The sequence below is a fragment of the Nomascus leucogenys genome, chromosome 11 (assembly GCF_006542625.1).
Source record: "Nomascus leucogenys isolate Asia chromosome 11, Asia_NLE_v1, whole genome shotgun sequence".
NCBI lineage: Eukaryota > Metazoa > Chordata > Mammalia > Primates > Hylobatidae > Nomascus > Nomascus leucogenys.
In genome coordinates this window covers 46,555,570-46,578,158 of record NC_044391.1, presented here as the reverse complement: position 1 = coordinate 46,578,158, position 22,589 = coordinate 46,555,570, and the positions used below count along the sequence as shown (strand labels likewise).

Sequence of the window (22,589 nt, the reverse complement as noted above, 5' to 3'; positions counted from 1 at the left end):
ACTCCATCTCAAAAAAAAGATTACAATAATAAATAAAATACAATAAAATAAGCTTTCTAGGTTCGGCGCCATGGCTTACCCCTGTAATCCCAGCACTGTGGGAGGCTGAGAGGGGTAGATCACTTGAGGTCAGGAGTTCAAGACCAGCCTAGCCAAAATGGTAAAACTCTCTCTCTACTAAAAAGACAAAAATTAGCCAGGCATGGTGGTGTACATCTGTAATCCCAGCTACTCGGAGGCTGAGGCAGAAGAATCACTTGAACCTGGAAGGCAGAGGTTGTAGTGAGCTGAGATCGCACCACTGCACTCCAGCCTGGGCGACAGAGCAAGACTCCGTATCCAAAAAAAAAAAAGGGTTTAACTCTAGAATTAATTTGAAATTCTGTCAAGAAAGAGGTACTCAAAAAACATGAAAAGTATGTAAGTCACTAATGTATCAAAGAAAACAATCATTCTTGTATTGTAAATAAATACCCAACCAAGACAAAAGGTCACGTCACATCTTATGGGAAAAGACTGAAAAGAGGGTTAGAGGAAAACTGTGACCCTTGAATGTAAGACAGAAAAAAATCAGGGCAGGATGTTAAGAATTGGAAATAATTCTCCATATTAAAGGATCACGAGACAGGAAGAGAGGAAGGAGGGACACGATAGTCACAGACTGCAGGGGTGTGGGGTAGATGGGAATAAAGGAGGCAGAGAGAGCAGTGGGGATGTACATAAAATCACCCTCCACAGCGGTGCTGTCTAATAAGGCAGCCACTTGCCACATGTGGCTGCTGAGCACTTGAAAGGTGGCTAGTCCAACCTGAGAAATGCTGTAAGTGGAAAACACATTTAAAAAAAATTCTGAATACTCAGTATAAAAGAAAGAATGGGCCAGTGTGGTGGCTCACATCTGTCATCCCAGCACTTTGGAAGGCCAAGGTGGGAGGACTACTTGAGCCAGAAGTTTGAGACCAGTCTGGGCAACATAGCAAGACCTCATCTCTTCAGAAAAAAAAAAAAATTAGGCCAAGTGCAGTGGCTCACGCCTGTAATCCCAACACTTTGGGAAGCCAAGGTGGGTGGATCACTTGAGCTCTGGAGTTCAAGACCAGCCCAGACAACATGCCTAAACTCTGTCTTAACAAAAAACTACAGAAATTATTCAGGCATGGTGGCACATGTTTGTGGCTCCAGCTACTTGGGAGGCTGAGGTGGGAGGATCATTTTGGCCCCGGACGTCAAGGCTGCAGTGAGCCGAGATTGTGCCACTGCACTCTAGCCTGGCTGACAGAGTGAGACCCTGTCTTTAAAAAAAAAAAAAAAAAAAAAAAATTAGCATGGCATGGTGGTGTGTGCCTGTAGTCCGAACTACTAGGAAGGCTGAGGTAGGAGGATCTCTTGAGCCCAGGAGTCTGAGACTGCAGTGAGCTATTAATTTTCATTTCTATTATTCTGTGGACTGCCAGTGACTTAGTGGTATTTTTATCTCATGTTTATAAAGCTGAATAGTTCTGTATGTCAGCTCAGCACCCCTAGTGTCAGCCATGCTAGTCTCCTGCTGTGCATAGATTGGGGTCTGTCCGCACCCCAATCTCCTGGGTCCCCGCTGTCAGCACCTGAAGGTACCCACTAGATGTGTCTGTCACTTCCCTACATCCACCTCTCTTGTGGTTCTCATGTTTCTGCCTCCCTAGAGACCATTTCTCTGTAGAGCAGTGCTTTCCAATAGAAATACAATGCCAGACACGTACGTCATTTTAGGTTTTCTAGTAGTCACTTCGGAAAAGTTAAAAATTGGTGAAATTGTTTTATTTCACCTAAAATGTTAGCATTATCCAAAATATCACTTCAACATCTTATCGAAATAAAAATTATTAATGAGATAGTTTACAGTTCTGATAAATAGGTGAACTGAGAGCATACACAGTAGTATTAATTCTGTTCTAATTTCTGCTTCACTGAGTCTCTTCACATAGTCTTAAAAGATTGTTGCTATGAAATATTATACATGTAACTCATAACCTGTACAATTCTGCAGTTGTAATTGGTTGTCTCACCTAATAATCAGTTGCTTTGCTTCATAATATGTAAGTTGGCATCTCTGTTTTCCAAAAGGCATAAATACTAGTATAGTTTTTTAGTTAAGCCAGAAGAAAGTTCACTTTATTTACTAACAACTTATATGTAAAAATTTAATAAATCTCCCTGCTTCTTTTCTTTTGCATCATAACAACCACTGAAAATAATATTTCCATGGCAGTTGGGGGTAAATGGACAATAGCTTTTGAGACCAGAGGTGAATGGCCCAGGGGCTGCAGCACTCCAGGTCCCACTGAGCCTGCCCCACAGCTGAGGGCGTCGGTATTTCCACACACCTATAATGTACAGTGCCCCAGAACAGAGATCGGATACTCTCCTTTATTCAAATGGGGCATTGAGGGTACTGTCATTGTAATTGAATTAATAAGTAAGTATTTATACACTGTTAAAATCTGGTTGGATTTGTGTCCCTTCACAAAACAAATTGCTTAAATGAAACCAGAATTAACATAATTGACTACATCTGCTTCTATGAGCTGCTGTTCTAACATTTAATTAGAATCTAATTTGAAATGTCAATAAAAAGTTTAACTATTCAACTGAATTATATTTAGACTTTTTGTTGTTGTTTTTGAGATGGAGTTATGCTTTTGTAGCCCAGTCTGAGTGCAGTGACGCGATCTTGGCTCACTGCAATCTCCTTCTCCTGAGTTCAAGCGATTCTCCTGCCTCAACCTCCTGAGTAGCTGGGATTACTGGTGCCTGCCACCAAGCCCAGCTAATTTTTGTATTTTTAGTAGAGACGGGGTTTCACCATGTTGGCCAGGCTGGTTAAGAACTTCTGACCTCAGGTGATACACCCACCTCGGCCTCCCAAAATGCTGGGATTACAGGTGTGAGCCACCGCACCCAGCCTTATAGATTATTTTACTTTATTTTAGTTACTTACTTTTATGACTTTGTTATAAAAACGCTTGTTTTAAAATCAATCAATATAACAAAGAACAAAGAAGATAATCAACAAGCATTCCCACCTCCATGATTTAGAAATAACTGTCATCAATACAGGAAAATACCATGCCATTCTTTCTCCTCTGGGCACATGGACAGACAGATAGGATGGGAAAAGAGAAGATGGGCCAGGCTCAATGGCTCACGCCTGTAATCCCAGCACTTTGGGAGGCTGAGGCGTGTGGATTACCTGAGGTCAGGAGTTTGAGACCAGCCTAGCCAACATGGTGAAACCCCATCTCTACTTATAATGAAAAAAAAAAAAATTGGCCAGGCATGCTGGTGGCCTCCTGTAATCCCAGCTACTCAGGAGGCTGAGACAGGAGAATCACTTGAACCCAGGAGGTGGAGGTTGCAGTGAGCCGAGATTATGCCATTGCACTCCAGCCTGGACAACAGAGTGAGACTCCCTCTCAAAAAAAAAAAAGAAAAATAGTTGATGAAGGATGGATAGATTAAAATAGTTCTGCATTAATGAGGCTACTATGGTGCATATTTGTGTAAAAAGCATTAATTTGCATTTGTTGGCATTTTGAAGCTCTGTTGTTGGATGCATACACATTTAGTATCTATATGTCTTTATGATTTTTAAATCATGTAATGTATCTCTTTACATAATGATTTTTAAATTATTTTGTAATGTTTCTCATTACATTATGTAATGCCCTTATTAACTGTCTTTGGAAATCTTTTTTATCTGTTATCCATACAACCACTCTTGCTTTTTTAATACTGATGTTAGCATGATATACCTTTTTTCTTTTGTTTGTTTTTTATTTTAACTGTCACCTATGCTGTGTTTGAAGTGAGGTTCTTGTAGATGGCATGTAGTTGGGTTATGTTTTATTTTATTTAAACCGCCATCTCTGTCCTTTACATCAAAGGTAAATTGATGTACTCAGACCACGTGCCTTTAAAGTAATTCTTGATGTGTTAAAGCTTAATTCTGCCATTTTATTATTTGTTTTCTGTTTGTTTCCTGTTTCCCTGTTGTAGTCTTCCACTGGATACTTGATCACTTTTAAAATTCCATCTTGTTTAATTTATACTGTATTCAAGTATATCACTTACATAGTTCTTTTGGTGGTTGCTCTAGGTATTACAGTATATATCTATAACTTAGCCTGTTGCCATCAACATTTAAGTACTTGCAGTGGAGCATTGAAAACTTACTTTCATTTAGGTCTTTACCCTCTCTACTTTTTAGATATAATTGTTTCCAATATTTCCTTTTTCACATTGAGCATTCCAACATATGCTCAATTTTACAATTTTTTGCTTGAATCATCAAATATGATTTCAGAAATTCATAAGGAGATTCTTATGGCTTTATGGCCCTAGATACTGCCTGTAGTGTACTGACCAGTGGCTCCAAACCTGTTTTCTTTAGTGGGAGAGGGTCTGGCACTTGGGTGGGCCTTGCCAAAATTTTCTTTCTCTGTTGTTGACCATCATCTCCCTCTGATGTTTACTGCCTGACCTGTTTCTGTGTCTGGTTACTCCAGGTGAACTTGTGCCATTTCTGTTGTCTTTAGGTTGAGAGTGGTAGAGCTTGTTATTTAACTTCATTCTATCATCTTTACCCCAAAGTCTTACATTTTTAATAAAATTAAAAGCCATCATTTTTGGTCCTTTGTCAGTGACAGCTATCTAAAGAAAGACATTAGCAGCTTTTTAGATATTTAAGGAAGTTTCTGTCATTCTTTGGTTGTCATATCTTTAGGAAACATTTTTTTTCCTAAATTACTCCAAATTAAATTAATCCTACAGTTGGTCTAATTTAATTTTTTTTTTTTTTTTTTTTTTTGAGATAGGGTCTTATTCTGTAACCCAGGCTGAAGTGTACGGGTGGGATCATAGGTTACTGCAGCCTCAAACTCCTGGGCTCAAGAGATGCTCCCACCTCAGCCTCCCAAGTAACTGGAGCTACAGGTGTGCACTGCCATGGCTAGCTAATTTAAAAATTTTTTTGCAGAGGTGGGGTCAGGTCTCACTATGTTGCCCAAGCTGGTCTCAAATACTTGAGCACGAGTGATCTTCTTACCTTGGCTTCCCAAAGTGCTGGGATGACAGGTATGAGCCACCATGCCTGGCCCAATTACTTGCTTTTTAAATAGCTCAAAAGTTTTTCATCCTTTTAACCAAAGTTGCCAAATCTAAAGTATTATTCCTTTTGGTCATCAAGTAGATGAATGAATGAATATATTTCAGTTTGCTTATTACTAAATATGTTCGTAATAACATATTTTATTCAAATCACTGCATATTAGCTCTGTCTCATTTTCCATTTTCATGGCAAACACACCCAAAGCTCAGCACACTGTATTTACTTTCTTTGCATGATACTGTTTGCTAAGTTTTTTCTGTTTGCTTCACCATATTTTGAACAATTTTCTATTAAACTAGGATATTTTAAAAGTTTGCCTTTTCAGGCTGGGTGTGGTGGCTCACGCCTGTAATCCCAGCACTTTGGGAGGCTGAGGCAGGCAGATCACGAGGTCAGGAGATTGAGACCATCCTGGCTAACACAGTGAAACCCCGTCTCTACTAAAAAAATACAGAAAATTAGCCAGGCGTGGTGGCGTCCCAGCTACTGGGGAGGCTGAGGCAGGAGAATGGTGTGAACCCTGGAGGCGGAGCTTGCAGTGAGCCGAGATGGTGCCACTGCACTCCAGCCTGGGCGACAGAGCAAGACTCTGTCTCAAGAAAAAAAAAAAGTTTGCCTTTTCAATTCTCTTATTTAGACAAACTGTATAGTTTCAAAGTTATTTTTTTCTGCCTGATGCCTTTGATGTTTGATGATGTTAATAATATATTATTTTCAAAGCCAATTTTTTATTTCTACACTGATAGTGGAAAAAGAATAAAGTGATGAAGTCAACAGGTGTTATTAAAAATGTGAATAACAGGAAAATGTTTTGTTGTTTGTTTTGTTTTGTCTTTGAAGTCTTTCACAGACTAGATTTGAAGGTTTATGAAGGATGGGGCAAAATTATCTAAGGAAAGTTGCATCCTATGACCTCAGGCTGACTTCAAGTAAGAGAGAGTGGATTTGATAAAGGCATTGTCTTTCTTAGGGTATGTGCATCTTGGCAGAGGAGCCTGGAGAGGCAGTATAGAAGGATTCTTTTAGATTTTGGATCTCTGTAACCTCCATTTACATTTTGTTGAGCCGTTGTCATTTGGGGGAAAACATGAAAAAGAAAAGATCATCATCATGCTACTATAATGCGCATCACATAGAATTGCAATGATTTGTTGGTTCCAGGCCAAGAACTGTGAGTTTCTCCAGCCAAAAGCCTTGTATTTATTGATCTTTCTGTCCCACAGGCCTAAAACAGTGGTTGGCCCATGGACAGTTTAATAAATGTTTGCTGACTAATCTAAAACCTTTTCCATGGCCTTGTCTCTGGAGATTAAGATTTTCCAGCACTTGTACATAAAAGATGTTTATGCATAACTATAGACAAGACATTATAATTTCTGAAGAGGAGGACCAAACCTACAAGGTTATTGTAGCATTGATTATAATGCATGGTAGCAGTCTATTCTCAGACCTTTAGATGCCTGTTTACCTGACGCACTGGCACCAATGCCCCCATTTTGGTGTGCCATCTTCCCTTCACCAGTTGGGACAACACAGATAATAAAATCAGCTCCAAAAGCTTACACATGGTGGATCCCTTCACACCAGTTCGCAGTACAAAGTGTAACCACTTGCTTGTAGAAAACATTATTATCATTATTTTTTTTGAGATGGAGTTTCGCTCTGGTAGCCTAGGCTGGAGTGCAATGGCGCGATCTAGGCTCACTGCAACATCTGCCTCACGGGTTCAAATGATTCTTCTGCCTCAGCCTTCCAAGCAGCTGGGATTACAGGCACGCCCCACCATGCCCAGCAAATGTTTTGTATTTTTAGCTGAGATAGGGTTTCACCATGTTGGCCAGGCTGGTCTCGAACTCCTGACCTCAGGTGATCTGCTCGCCTCAGCCTCCCAAAGTCCTGGGATTACAGGCATGAGCCACCGCACCCGGCCTAGAAAACATTATTAAATAGCAAACAGTAGCAGTGTGCTTGGGGGTTTTAGGATTGATTATTTTCAAATCTCTAGAAAAGCTCAATGCGTTACCTTAGGCTATAATCCCAGGGCAGAGTCTCATCTGTTACTGGGGGGCTGGTCTAAGGGACCTTCCAGCTCTCAGATTAATGGTTTCCCAGATTGATCTGCTCCCTGCCACCCACCCATCCTCGGTTTTGTTTGTTTTTACAGAGATAATGTCTCACTATGTTGCCCAGGCTGGTCTTGAACTCCTGGCCTCAAGTGATCCTCCTGCCTTGGCCTCCCAAAGTGCTGGAGTTCCTGATGTGAGCCACTGTGCTCAGCCCATCCTTGGCTGTTAAAGTGTGGAGGTAAATAGTAGGTACCAAATTTACCTCCAGGTCAGAAGTGGCAGATGCCCCAGGGCAGAATCATGTCCCTAACCAGGCCTCCCACTGCATGAAGACCTTACTTTCTGAAGCTTAAACCTGGAGAAAGGTCTGACCAGTAGCACTATGTTCATGCATATCAGGTCAAAAATTTAAAACTGGGACTATCCAGAAGAACCTGATAGATGCAGGTGCAGTCTGCAGTCCAGTGGTCAGCTATGAAAACAGGCTACTTGTAGTTTCTTTTTTTCATGGAGTCTTTGATGTAAAAATTGGTAACATTTTCTAGCTTCTGGTGTGCTTCCCTTCCTTGTTATTTTCCATAAGTAGCTTCCTCCATCCCACCTCCCAACAGGCCATAGTCAATTCAGGACATTTTGACCACGAAAATGAGTCTCCATAAGAGGAATTCAGAGGCCAGGCATGGTGGCTCACACCTGTTATCCCAGCACTTCAGGAGGTTGAGGCCAGCAGATCACCTGAGGTCAAGAGTTCTAGACCAGACTGACTAACATGGTGAAACCCTGTGTTTACTAAAAATACCAAATTAGCCAGGCATGGTGTCGGGGTCCTGTAGCCCCAGCTACTTGGGAGGCTGAGGCAGGAGAATCACTTGAACCCAGGAGGCGGAGGTTGCAATGAGTTGAGATTACGCCTGGTCAAGAAGAGCAAAACTCCATCTCAAAAAAGAAAAGTAATAGTAAGGAATTTAAAAATTAACATAGAGGAAAGAATAAAGGGGCCAGCCCCTTAAGAATCTCCCAGACCTCTTTAACAGGAGTTTAGGTTATAACATAAATGTGTTGAGGATACTTTTTCCTTTGTTGATGAAGGACTCCAGCGAGACTGTGCTGATGATATTGCTGTACTTGGAATGGACTAGTCCTTTCATTTCCTGGATTTGTCCCTTTATTCTTTTGAGTTCAGGCATAACTTATTACACTTTGCAGATACTGTGTTTTTCACAAATTGAAGGTTTTGGCAACCATGGGTGGAGCGTCCATCTGCCACGTTTCTATCATGTGGTCAGTTGGTGACTCTGTCACGTTTTGGTAATTCTTACAATACTTCAAATTTTCCATTACTATTACTCTGTTATGGTGATCTGTGATAGGTGGTCTTTGAGGTAACTGTTGTAACTATTTTGGGAGGTCATGAACCAGGGGCCCCTATATGATGGCAAAATTAATTGATAAACATTGTGTGCGTTCCGACTGCTCCCCTGACCAGCTATTTCTCCATCTCTCTGTCTCTCCTTGGCCCTCCTCATTCCTTGAGATGCAACAATATTAAAATTATGTCAGCGAATAATCCTCCAATGGCCTCTTAGTGTTCAAATTAAAGGAAGACACATGCCTTTTACTTTTAGTCAAAACCAAGAAATGATTATGCTTAATGAGGAAGGCCATGTTGAAAACTGAGACAGGCTGAAAGCTATACTTCTTGTGCTAAATTTAGCCAAGTTTTAAGTGCAAAGAAAAAGTTCTCAAAGGAAATTAGAAGTGCTACTCTAGTGAAAACATACATGATAAGAAAACAAAGCCCTAATTACTATGGAGAGTGCCTAGGGGGGTACTCTACACCCTCTGGGCACAAAGAGGAAACCAGAAGTGGCTTTATTTTCCCACTTGGACTGCCTTGGACTAATTTTTAAGTCTTGGTTGGAAATCACTGAGTAGATTCATAAGGTGCATGACAGAAATAAGCTTTATAGTGGTTTACTTTCGTTTAGTTCTGGAAGTTTACCTTTGCCTTAGTTTTGGAAGTAAATTCTAGTTCGTAGAACCATTTTTGTTGCTCTTTCTTCAGTCTTGATATTCCATTCTCATCTGTCCTTCCTAATAGAATTTATGCATTCTTTTACAACAGGTCTGTTGGTTATAAATTCCCAGAGTTTTCCTTCATCTGAGAATGTCTATTTTATGTTCCTTCCTGAAAGATATTTTTACTGCCTATAGAATTCCAGGTTGAAAGTTATTTTCTTTCAGCACTTTTCTCCCACACAGAAAAATGCACTACTGCCTTCTGGCCTCCGTGGTTTCTGACTAGGAATCCACCAGCATTAGAATCATTGTTATGCTAAAGCTGTGGTTCTCAACTGCGAACATTTCCACACCCAAACAAGCATTTGGCAATGTCTCGAGACATTTTGTGCTTGTCACAACTGGAAATTGCTACTGGCATCTAGTGAGAAGAGGCTAGGGGTGCTGCTAGACATCCTACAACGTACAGCAAAGCCCACCAGAGCAGAGAATTATTTGACACAAAATGTCACCAGTTCCGAAGCTGAGAAATATTGTTACATATGTATCATTTCTCACTGAGTGCTCTCAAGATTTTTGTCTTTAATTCTCAGAAATTTGGATTTGATATTCTAGACATGGATTTCATTGCATTTATTCTATTTGAGTTTCATTCATCTTCTTGAATGTGTAGGTTTACATCTTTTGCCAAAGTTGGGTAGTTTTAAGGCCTTCTTTCTTCAAATATATTTTTAACTCTGCTCCTTTTCTCTTTCTGGGACTCTGTTATGAATGTTTGATCTTTTATTATTGACCCTAAGGCCCAAGGGCTTCCATTCTTTTTTTTTCCCCAATTGATTTTATTTCTTGTTTAGAATGGATAATTTCCACTGATGAATGTTCAAGTTTATTATTTCCTCTGCCATCTCCATTCTGCTATTGAGCCAACCCAGTAATTTTTATTTATTTATTTATTTATTTTTTATTTATTTGTTTTCTGTCAAGCTGTTCTTCATTTCAGGGAGAGGGCAGGGGAGGGGCTAAGTCTTTCTTGGCAGCAGCTTTCCTCGTGGCGGCCAGTACGTTGCCCAGCTCCTCCCGCTTCCTCTTGGCGCGGATGTGTGTCCCCACCCTTTTCTTGATAAACTTGAGGGCCCGTTTGGCCTTGGAGACCTTCAGTAACTCCATGGCGCGCTGCTCCTACGGGGCAAAGCCACACACCTCCCGAATCATGTCCCGCACGAACTTGGTGTGTTTGGTCAGACGCCCGCGGCGGCGGCTGTGCCTGGGCTTGCTCAGGTTCTTGGTCACCTCGTGGCCCTTGTTGAGGCCCACAGCCGTAGGGTAGCGTAGAGCCATGGCTGCTGCTCTCCAGAGGCGGCCGTGGCAGAAGGCTCCAGTAATTTTTAAAAATTTACTTGTTGAATTTTCATTTCTAGTTTTTTCTATTTGGTTCTTTGTTATATCTTCTATTTCTTTACTTAGTGCCCCCTCTTCTAATTTGATTTAAGAATGTTTGCAATTGCTTGGTGCATTTTAATGATAGGTCAGTGAATTATTTTTTATTTATTTATTTTTTTTCGAGACGGAGTCTTGCTTTGTCGCCCAGGCTGGAGTGCAGTGGTGCGATCTCGGCTCACTGCAAGCTCCGCCTCCCGAGTTCACGCCATTCTCCTGCCTCAGCCCCTCCTAGTAGCTGGGACTACAGGCGACCGCCACCACGCCCGGCTAATTTTTTGTATTTTTGGTAGAGACGGGGTTTTACCGTGGTCTCGATCTCCTGACCTCGTGATCCGCCCGCCTCGGCCTCCCAAAGTGCTGGGATTACAAGCGTGAGCCACCGCGCCCGGCCAAGTTGTTTAATTTTAAAGTCTTTTTATATTCAAGTCTTTTTGTCAGAGATATATATGATTAGAAAATATTTTCTCCCAGTCTGTGGCTAATCTTTTCCTTCTCTTCACAAAGTCGGTTAAGAGCAAAAGTTTTCAATTTTGATGACTAATTATTATTTGTTAAAGACTTGCGGTTTCAGTAACATATAAGAAATTTTTGCCTACTCCAAGGTTCTGAAAGTTTTATAGTTTTATTTTAAGCATATGATACATTTTTAGTTAACTATTTTTTTTTTTTCGAGACAGAATCTCACTCTTGTCACCCAGGCTAGAGTGCAGTGGCGCGACCTCTGCTCACTGCAGCCTTTACCTTCCAGGTTCAAGAGATTCTCCTGCCTCGACCTCCCGAGTAGCAGGGACTACAGGCTTGCACCACCATGTCCAGCTAATTTGTCTTTTTTTGTATTTTCAGTAGAGATGAGGTTTCACCATGTTGGCCAGGCTGGTCACAAACCAGCCAGCCTCAGCTGATCTGCCAGCCTCAGCCCCGCAAAATGCTGGAATTACAGGCATGTGCCACCATTCCCAGCATTTAGTTAACTTTTTTTGTAGATGCTTTGAGCTATAAATCAATGTAAATTTTTAAACATATATATAACAAGTTCTTCTAGCACTGTTTGTTAAAAAGATTACCTCTTCTTTATTAAATTTCCTTTGTACCACTGTCACAAATCAGTTGTCCATGTATGTGTATTTCTCAACTAATTTATTCCATGAATACCACACAGTCTTGATTACTGTAGCTTTATAATAAGTCTTAAATTCAGGTAGCATATGTTCTCCAACTTTCTTTCTTTTTTTTTTTTTTTTGAGTCGGAGTCTCCCTCTGTCATCTAGACTAGAGTGCAGTGGCGTGATATCAGCTCACTTCAACCTCTGACTCCCAGGTTCAAGCAATTCTCCCTGCCTCAGCTTCCCAAGTAGCTGGGATTTCAGGTGCCTGCCACCACACCTGGCTATTTTTGTATTTTTTAGTAGAGATGGGTTTTGCCGTGTTGGCTGGTCTTGAACTCCTGACTAAGGTGATCTGCCCACCTCAGCCTACCAAAGTGCTGGGATTACAGGCATGAGCCACCGCGCCCAGCCAATTTTTCAACTTTCAGAATTATTTTTACAAGTTGTTTTCGCTAATCTAGGTCCTTTGCATGTCCATATGTATTTTAGAATTGGGTTCCCAATTTCTACAAAAAAAGCCTCCCGAATATTCAAAATGGGATTTCACTGAATCTATAGGTCAGTTTGGAAAGAACTGACATATTAATGGTATTGAGTCTTCTAATCTCTGAACACAGTATATCTCTCTAGATCTTTTTTAAAGTTCTCCCAGAAGTGTTTTTAATTTTTATACTATACATCTTGCACTTCTTTTGCCAGATGCATCACTATATATTTCATACTGTTTATGGTGTTATAAATGGCATTTAAGGTTTTAAGGTTCAGATTGTTAATGGCTAGTTCATGCAAAATCATCTGCTTTATATATATTGATCTTCATTTTGCCATTTCACTAAGCTCATTTAGTTCTAATAGTGTTGTAGATACCATCAGTTTTTTTATATAGACAATCATATAATCTGTTAATAGAGATGATTTTACTTCCTTTCCAATCAGGATACATTGTATTCTTTCATTTATTGCACTAGCTAGAACTTCCAGTATAATGCTTAGTAGAAGTGTTGAGACCAGGTATCCTCTTTTTGCTGATCTTTGGACTTTTACCATTAAGTATGATGTTAGCAGTAGGTTTCTCACACATACTCTTTATTGGTTAAGGAAATTCCCAGAAGCCCAGAATTCTCTTCCTCCTTAACTGAATTACTTTCCTTAATGAATGCTGGATACCTAGTGCATTTTTTATTTTATTTTATTTTTTAATTTTTATTTATTTTTTTGAGACGGAGTCTTGCTCTTTTGCCCAGGCTGGAGTGCAGTGGTGTGATCTCAGCTCACTGCAACCTCTGTCTCCCGGGTTCAAGCGATTCTCCTGCCTCAGCCTCCTGAGTAGCTGGGATTACAGACCTGGCTGTTTTTTTGGTATTTTTAGTCGAGACGGGGTTTCGCCATGTTGATCAGGCTGGTCTCGAACTCCTGACCTCAGGTGATCTGCCTGCCTCAGCCTCCCAACGTGCTGGAATTACAGGCTCGAGCCACCACACCCAGCCGATGCCTAGTAATTTTTTATTTTCCACTTTGGCTGTTGGCAAAAGGAATTATTCCTGGACCTTTTTGAGCTCTGTGGATTCTTCCCTCTAATCCTTTAAGGTAATTGTTTTTCCCTGGCTTCAGGTAGTTTTCACACACACACGTGTTGATGAGTATTTAGCTGAACTTAAGGAAGATCTCTGGAGATTTCTGTGCAGTTCACTCCTCTTCAGTGTTTTGCCTTGTCAGCTTGGGCCACTTTGGCCTCATCAGACTCCTCATTCCATCTCAACACTAGGAGAGACCACGAGGCTTTGCCTGAGTTACCCCTCCCAGCAGTAATCTGGAAAAACTGTAGGAAAAATTTATTTCTGTTTTTTTTCAGGGATCACTGTTCTTCACTGGAAATTGACATTTTAGTATATTCACTGTCTTAAAAACCATTGTTTCACCTATTTTGTTTAGCTTTTCAGTATTTACAGATATAAGGGTAAATCTGGTCTGTTTCTCCATCTGACCAGAAGCAGACATCTGTTCATTCTGTTAATGGTGACTTTCAGTTAACAGAGTAATAAAATTAATATGAATATGCCACATTTTTCTAGTTAAAATGTTTTGTCTAGGAAATATTCTTTACTGTGAGGTTATAAAATGATTCTCAGATAAAAACAAGGTAAAATCAAAGGTGACTACTTTCCAACCTTGGTCTCTCCCACCTATAGTTTGTATTTTAATTTTTCTTAAGAGACGGGGGTCTTGCTATGTTGCTCAGGTTGGACTTGAACTCCTAGGCTCAAGGGACCCTCCTACCATGTCCTCCCAAGTAGCTGGGATTACAGGCATGCACCACCACACCCCGCTCCCACCTATAATTTCATCATTTTGATTAGCTCTTGGCTTATCCTCCCACTGTTTTTTGAAAGTATAAACATAGCTGGGCGTGGTGGTTCACGCCTGTAATCCCAGCACTCTGGGAGGCTGAGGCGGGCAGATCACGAGGTCAAGAGATCGAGATCATCCTGGCCAACATGGTGAAACCCCATCTCTACTAAAAATACAAAAACTAGCTGGGCGTGGTGGCACATGCCTGTAGTCCCAGCCACTCGGGAGGCTGAGGCGGGAGAATCTCTTGAACTGAGGCGAAGGCGGGAGAATCTCTTGAACCCGAGAGGCGGAGGTTGCAGTGAGCCAAGATTGTGCAAGTGCACTCCAGCCTGGCAACAGAGTGAGACTCCATCTCAAAAAAAAAAAAAAGAGAGAAAGAGTATAAACAAACATATACAGTAGTCCGCCCTTCCTCTCACAAAAATTAGCACATTATTCTACGCCTTCCTATTTTTTATATAACATAATCTGAAGATTTTGAAGTACACAGTTGCACAATACACCTTGCACATATATATCTGAGAGTTAATTCAGCCCATCCATTGCTGGAAGTCTGAGCTGTTTCCAGTCTGTTGCATTTACAAATAGTTACATTCCTTTGTGCATACCACATTTCGTAATCTTATCTGTGTATCTTCAGGATAGAAGCAAGCAGCCTAGGTCACATGATATATGCATGTAAGATTGCACATGGACATTATTCAGTTCCCTGTTATAAGAGTTGTACAATTTCACATTTTCACAATGTGAATTCTTCTTTCTCCAGTCTTGCCAATATGAGTATTTTAATATACTTAATATTTGCTCATCTGATTGTCACAAAGTGATATGCAGTATAAATTGCATTTTATGAGGAATATGAAGCATCTTCTTAAAGGTTTAAGGGTCTTTATCTTTTTTAATTAATTAATTAATTTTTTTTTTTGAGACGGAGTTTCGCTCTTGTTACCCAGGCTGGAGTGCAATGGCGTGATCTAGGCTCACCACAACCTCTGCCTCCCAGGTTCAAGCAATTCTGCCTCAGCCTCCTGAGTAGCTGGGATTACAGGCATGCACCACCATGCCTGGCTAATTTTGTATTTTTAGTAGAGACAGGGTTTCTCCATGTTGAGGCTGGTCTCGAACTCCTGACCTCAGGTGATCCACCCGCCTTGGCCTCCCAAAGTGCTGGGATTACAGGCATGAGCCACTACGCCCGGCCTATTTTTTATTTTTTTGAGACGGAGTCTTTTGCTCTGTCGCCCAGGCTGGAGTGCAGTGGCATGATCTCCGCTCACTGCAAGCTCTGGGTTCATGCCATTCTCCTGCCTCAGCCTCCCGATTAGCTGGGACTACAGGTGCTCGCCGCCACGCCTGGCTAATTTTTTGCATTTTTAGTAGAGGCGGGGTTTCACCGTGTTAGCCAGGATGGTCTCCATCTTCTGACCTCGTGATCCGCCCACCGGGGACTCCCAAAGTGCTGGGATTACAGGTGTGAGCCACCGCTCCTGGCAATTCATCTTTTCATATAAAATATATATTTATGTCTTTTGCCTATTTCTATATCCTGCTGCAGGATCTTTCACATCTCAATTTTTAAATGTTTACATGTATTAAGTGAATTACTCTGTCACATAAGTTGCAAATAATCTTCAATTTGTCATTTTCATTTGTTTATATTTTTAGTCCTACAAAAAATTATTGATTCTTCCTCATTTCTACTGGATTTCTGAGTCACAGTTGTTGATTTCCCAGTTGCCATGTCATAAAGAAATTTGTCCATGTTTACTTCTAGTACTGGTAAAGTTTCTTTTTGTTTTGTTCTTACATTTAGATCTCTTGATATATTGGGACTTTATCCTGTTTTATACTGCCAGGAATGATTCTAATCTTTTTTTTTTTTTCAAAAGGCTATAAACCTGTACCAACACTAATTACCAAAAAGTTCTTCATTTTCAAAATGATTCCAGCCTAATGTCTCCTGCAAAGAAAGGTGATTAGGAAAAAGTAAAGGGCTATTTTGTCATACATGAGGCAGACTTGAGACATTATCAACATTCAAAAATATGTAAATGGGGTAGAGGTTCAAGAAGCATGCAACTCAAGCATTCAAGAAGATCCAGAAATTCACCATGAAGGGGATGGGAGCGCCAGCTATGCACACAGACACCAAATTCAACAAGACAGTCTGGGCCAGAAAAAAAAACCTCCCCTAACCAAAAGGGAATGAACCATACTTATCTGTGTAGAGATGGGCAGAAAGCATAATGTGGACAAAGATTTACCACGTAATTTTTATGCTGGGTGTGGTGGCTTATGTCTGTAATCCCAGCACTCTGGGAGGCTGCGGCAGGTGAATCACTTGAGGTCAGGAGCTTAAGACCAGCCTGGCCAACATGATGAAACCCAGTCTCTACTAAAAATACAAAAATTAGCCAGGCGTGGTGGCGCATGCTGGTAATCCCAGCAACTCAGGAGGCTGAGGCGGGAGAATCGCTTGAACCTGGGAGACGGTTGCAGTGAGCTGAGATTGTGCCACTGCACTCCAGCCCGGGTGAAAGAGTGAGACTCCATCTCAAAAAAACAAAACAAAACAAACTTCTAAATGTTATTTTTCTCAGTGTACTTGTCACCTTAAAAAAGATCTAGTCAACATGAATGAAAATGGCTTATTACAATGGTTACATAACAAAAAATTATTTTTCACACAAATTGTGAAATTCCATAGATGACAGTAATTTAGGAGGGAACTACCTGTTAAAGGTGTGACTTACAAATGTGCTAAATATGTGTACATATAGTCACCATTTCTTAGGTCATGTAACAGTAAAAGATACCAAGAACTTCACTTAGAAGAAATTGATAAAGTAACTTTTCATCATTCAGAATTATCCATCCAGGCTGGGCACAGTAGCTCACACCTATAATCCTGGCACTTTGGGAGGCTGAGGCGGGCGGATCACTTGAGGTCAGGAGCTCGAGACCAGCCTGTCCAACATGGTGAAACCCCATCTCTATTGAAAATACAAAAATTAGCCAGGCATGGTGGAGGGTACCTGTAATCCCAGGTACTTGGGAGGCTGATGCAGGAGAATCATTTGAACCTGGCAGGCAGAGACTGTAGCAAGCCAAGATCACCCCACTGCACTCCAGCCTGGGCAACTAGAGTGAGACTCCACCTCAAAAATAAAAATTATCCTGCTCACAGCTTAAACATTATAAGCAAATATCTACTATATTATTCTTTGATTAAATATTGGGTTCATCTATTTTAGTTTTTTTCATGTATCTTCATGAGTGAAATTTTTCTGGAATTTGATGTGCAAGAGCTATCCCATCTACTTTTATTATAAGAATGTTAGTCTTTTAGCATGCCCTGGCAAATTTTCCATAGGATTTTCTATTCTTCAGGGTGTAGCCTGTACAGTTATCTAGTCTTAATGTTTGTTTTGTTTTGTTTTAGACAGGTTCTTGCTCCATCACCGACTGCAGTGCAGTGGTGTGATCACAGCTTACTGCAGCCTCAAACTCCTGGGCCCAAGCAGTCCTCTCACCTCAGCCTCCTGAGTAGCTGGAACCACAGGCATGTGCCACCACGTGCTATTTATTTTTGCAGGATGGAGTCTCCTATGTTGTCAGCAGTCTGGACTCCTGGTTCAGTATACTCCTGTCTCAACCTCCCAGAGTGTTCGGATTACAGGCATGAGCCACCGTGCTCAGCCTCATCTTACATGATACTTTTTTCTATTTTGGAACTTTTTTGGTTGTTTTTGAAACCTAATCATATTTAATAATGTTTTCCTAGAAAAAAACCGTCCACATATAAAAATCATGTCTAACAGAGTTCACATACTTAATACTAAAAAAATCCCTTAAACATATAGTTGCATTCCATTTCTCCTTATAATATAGTAGAGGCACTGACAAAGCCTAGTAAATAATAGTTTTCTTCAAAGGACTAGATTTTGATGAAAAACCTGTATGGTTTTTTATTCCATGATTTCAGCTTTTCATTAATTCATTTGGGGTATTTGTTCTTATTCTACCTTGCTGTGTAATCATTATTTAACTCAATAAATATTTGAGGCCCTACAACATTACAGGCACTGTCCTAAGTGCTGTGGATACAGTGATGATGAGAAACAAACTGCCCTCAATCTTCTTGGTTTTATACACAGAGCAATTTCTATTGATAACTGTTTTAGTTATTTCACAGGATTTAAAATATAAGTCTCATTATCATTCTAAATACTCTGTAATTTCACTTTTTATTTGCTCTTTAATCTAAGAATGGTTTATATATAGTACTACATTTCAAAGAGGTAAGAATCCATATGGCTATCCATTTGCTAGTTTCTGAGTTATAACTGTGGTAAAAAAATGAATTAGATAACACTTGGCTTTAGAAATTTGTTAGAGAGAAATCATTTCTGAATGTCTTTTAAAAAACTGCTGATCACTCAACAACCCCACTTTTACTAAAGTCACAAGGCTTTCTTTTATAGGTTTTTTTGATGTAGCATGTGAAATTAATACTCATTCAAAGCTTTCTTCATTGTATTTTACTGATTTGTGTTCAGAATTAACATTCTGATGTTCAATAAGACATAAATAGAGATGAGATATTTGCCTATAATCATTGTAGTCTTTTTTTTTTTTTTTTGAGACGGAGTCTTGCTGTGTCGCCCAGGCTGGAGTGCAGTGACGCGATCTCTGCTCACTGCAAGCTCCGCCTCCCAGGCTCACGCTATTCTCCTGCCTCAGCCTCCCGAGTAGCTGGGACTACAGGCGCCCGCCACTACGCCTGGCTAATTTTTTGTATTTTTAGTAGAGACGGGGTTTCACCGCGTTAGCCAGGATGGTCTCGATCTCCTGACCTCGTGATCTGCCTGCCTCGGCCTCCCAAAGTGTTGGGATTACAGGTGTGAGCCACCGCGCCCGGCCAATCATTATAAAGTCCTCCTTTCATAAAATGGCTTAATACCGATACAAATGACAGTCACTAAGTCATGTAAATCTCAAATCGTTCAACATTTACAATCTAATGAATAAGATTAAACAGACATAGATTTAAGATACTTTTCAAAAAATATATAGAGGCAGGATGTATTGAAACAAGACATGTCAAATAAATTGTGTGACATAGTTCAAGGCTTTTCTAGATTAATTATATGATTTTTGTGGAAATACAACAGAATTTTGCTAATGATGAAAGATTTCCAAAATGAATTATATATAAATTCTTGTGGGTTTTTGTTTTTGAGATGGAGTCTTGTTCTATCACCCAGGCTGGAGTGCAGTGATGTGATCTCAGCTCACTGCAACCTCCACCTCCCGGGTTCAAGGAATTCTCATGCCTCGGCCTCCCGAGTAGCTGGGAGTACAGGCATGTGCCACCACGCCTGGCTAATTTTTGTATATTTAGTAGAGACAGGGTTTCACCATGTTGGTCAGGCTGGTCTCGAACTCCTGACCTCAGGTGATCCACCCACCTCCTCTTCCCAAAGTGCTAGGATTACAGGTGTGAGCCACCGTGCCTGGCCAAATTATATATAAATTCTTTATGCAACATCTCTGATGAGAATGTTTTGAGAATAATTCAAAAAGAATTCATGCTATCATCTCATCAAATTTTACCCTGATATTCCGCAATTGATAACTGATCGGTAATTTCTTTCCTATATTGATTGCATGATGAATTCTCTGCTGCTGCTGCTGCTGCTGGATGTGTGCCCTGTTAAAATGCCTTCCAATATTACTTACATTTGTGGGGTTCCTCAAGAGAAAAAAATAAATGACATCAATTAATGAGTCATGAATGAAGCCCTTCCTACACTTTTATATAATATTTCACAAGAGTGAAATGAAGTGAGAGCTTGAAGAAAATGCTTTCTCAAAATCTTTAAATTCATAGGATTTCTCAAAAGTGTAAATATTCTGGTGTTGAGCAAAATCTGACTCATGACTAAAGGTGTTCCCATAGTCTGTCCATTCACAGATATTTGCCCCATTATGAAATTTTTGTTCAGTAAAATATGAATGGTGACTAAAGATGTGGCTACTTTTCTTGCATCCATAAGGTTCTGCATCAGTATGAATTTTCTTATGTCGTGTAAGCTGTGAACCCCAGATAAAAGATTTCCCACATTCTTTACATACATAAGGTTCCTCACCAGTATGCATTCTCTGATGTCGAGTAAGTTGTGAACCCCAGAGAAAGGCTTTTCCACATTCTTCACATTCATATGGCCTCTTTCCAGTATGAATTTTCTGATGTCGATTAAGTTCTGAACCACGAAAAAAGGTCTTTCCACATTCCTTACATTCATAGTTTCTCTCACCAGTATGAATTTTCTGATGTCGATTAAACTCTGAGCCATGAAGAAAGGTCTTTCCACATTCCTTACATTCATAGGATTTCCTCTCATTATGAATTTTCTCATGTTGAGCAAGATACGAAGCCCAAGTAAAAGTCTTCCCACATTGCTTACATTCATAAGGTTTCCTGCCAGTATGAATTCGCTGATGTCGAGCAAGGTGTGAGCTCCAAATATAGGCTTTCCCACATTTCTCACATTCATAAGGTTTCCTACCAACATGAACATTTTGATGTTGAGCAAGATTTGAACCACGAATAAAGGCTTTTCCACATTGCTTACACTCATGAGATTTCTCACCAGTATGAATTCTCTGATGCTGAGTTAGATGTGATCCACGAGTAAAAGCTTTCCCCCACTCCTTACATTCATAAGGTTTTTCACCAGTGTGAATTCTCTGATGTTTAATGAGATGTGATCGCTGACTAAAGGCCTTTCTACATTCATTACATTCATAGGGTTTTTCACCAGTATGAATTCTCTGATGTCGGGTAAGATCTGAGCCACAACTAAAGGCCTTCCCACATTCCCTACATTCATAAGATTTCTCACCAGTATGAATTCGCTTATGGACACTAAGTTGTGAATGAAATCTAAAGGCTTTCCCACATTCCTTACATTTAAAAGGTTTCTCACCAGTATGAATTCTCTTATGACCAGTAAGACTTGAACGTAAACTAAAAGACTTCCCACATTCTTTACATTCATATGTTTTCTTAACAGTGTGAACTGTCTGATATTGAGTAACTTCTGAATCAGGAAGAAAGGTATTCCCACATTCTTTATCTTCACAGAATTTCTCACTTGTGTGAATTAACTGATGTTGAATATGATCTGAACCAGAAATAAAGGCTTTCCCCAATTCTTTAAATTCATTCAGTTTGTCTCCTGTGTTAAGTCTCTGGTGTAGATTAAATGCTGTGTGCTGGTTAAAAGCGGGCCTTTTTTCACAGGTGTGTATCACCTGCTTGAAACATTCCTCTTGATTATCTTGAAGTGTTTGAAACTGAGCATTGCCTTCCCAATCACCTCTAAAACATAAACATTCAAGGCTGTGGTTTTTACAAATTTTCATTATTTCCAATTGGGCTATTTCTGTCTCAAAAATGCCATTTTTTGGTAGTAACTTCTTGGTCTGACACCTGGACTGCATGTCTGAAAAATAAGAAGGTAAAAACATCATACTGTTTTATGTACAAAAAGCAATAAAACTTCTAAAATAGATATAGAAAAATCTTGAAATAAAGCATATGAGAAGTGAATGGCTTAGAAAATTCTCAAATATGAGCAATATGAAAAAAAGGGCAAGAAATAAGTAGAAATTTAAAAGAAATAATAAAAGTTGAGTCAAGTGATGAGAAATATATTTTATTTTGATCATATTCATCTGAGGAGCTCAATAAAAAATCATTATCCAGGTATCACCTCAATAACAGAATAATAAGTCATAAAATAGCTACAAGTTTGCAAATACTATGATGAATGTCTTATATAATTCAGAGCTTAAAAATAGGAATGCTGGCCAGGCGCGGTGGCTCACGCTTGTAATCCCAGCACTTTGGGAGGCCGAGGTGGGCAGATCACGAGGTCAGGAGATCGAGACCACGGTGAAACCCCGTCTCTACTAAAAATACAAAAAATTAGCCGGGTGTGGTGGCGGGCGCCTGTAGTCCCAGCTACTCGGAGAGGCTGAGGCAGGAGAATGGCATGAACCCGGGAGGCGGAGCTTGCAGTGAGCCGAGATTGTGCCACTGCACTCCAGCCTGGGTGACAGAGTGAGACTCCGTCTCAAAAAAAAAAAAAAATAGGAATGCTGGGAAATCGCAGAGTATCAGTCTAATATGAGGGAAGCAATCTGATCCAGAGTTACCAAAGTACTAGGATCTCAATAACAGGGTATGCTGCATTTAGGTTAAAGGAGATAATTATGGATGATAGTTCAGACAGAAAAATAGTTTGAAGGCCATGTACAGTGATTCACACCTTTAATCCCAGCACGTGGGAAGGCTGAGGCAGATGGATTGCTTGAGCCCAGTAGTTTGAGACCAGCCTAGGCAACATGAAAAAAACCCATCCCTATAAAAAAGTAGCCAGGAGTGGTGGT

The 22,589-nt window shown here is 40.2% G+C and overlaps 1 protein-coding gene, 1 long non-coding RNA gene and 1 pseudogene across 7 annotated transcripts in view; 1 reads left to right on the top strand and 2 right to left on the bottom strand.

Annotated features, from left to right (window-relative positions):
* LOC105740459 overlaps positions 1-22,589 on the top strand; it is a 40,199-nt gene that overhangs the window by 5,696 nt on the left and 11,914 nt on the right. The window lies entirely within an intron of this gene.
* LOC100599604 lies at positions 10,209-10,764 on the bottom strand (annotated as a pseudogene). The gene has a single exon (XR_178974.3). The product of XR_178974.3 is annotated as a 60S ribosomal protein L36 pseudogene (transcript).
* The window catches only part of ZNF790 (zinc finger protein 790), a 29,544-nt gene continuing 26,884 nt past the window's right edge, over positions 19,930-22,589 (bottom strand). For all 5 annotated transcript variants that reach the window (XM_003252689.4, XM_003252690.4, XM_003252688.4 and 2 more), the window contains exon 5: positions 19,930-21,640. In XM_003252689.4, coding sequence (XP_003252737.2) covers positions 19,959-21,640 — 1,682 coding nt within the window. In that variant the 3' untranslated portion in view covers positions 19,930-19,958. The remainder of the gene's footprint in view (positions 21,641-22,589) is intronic.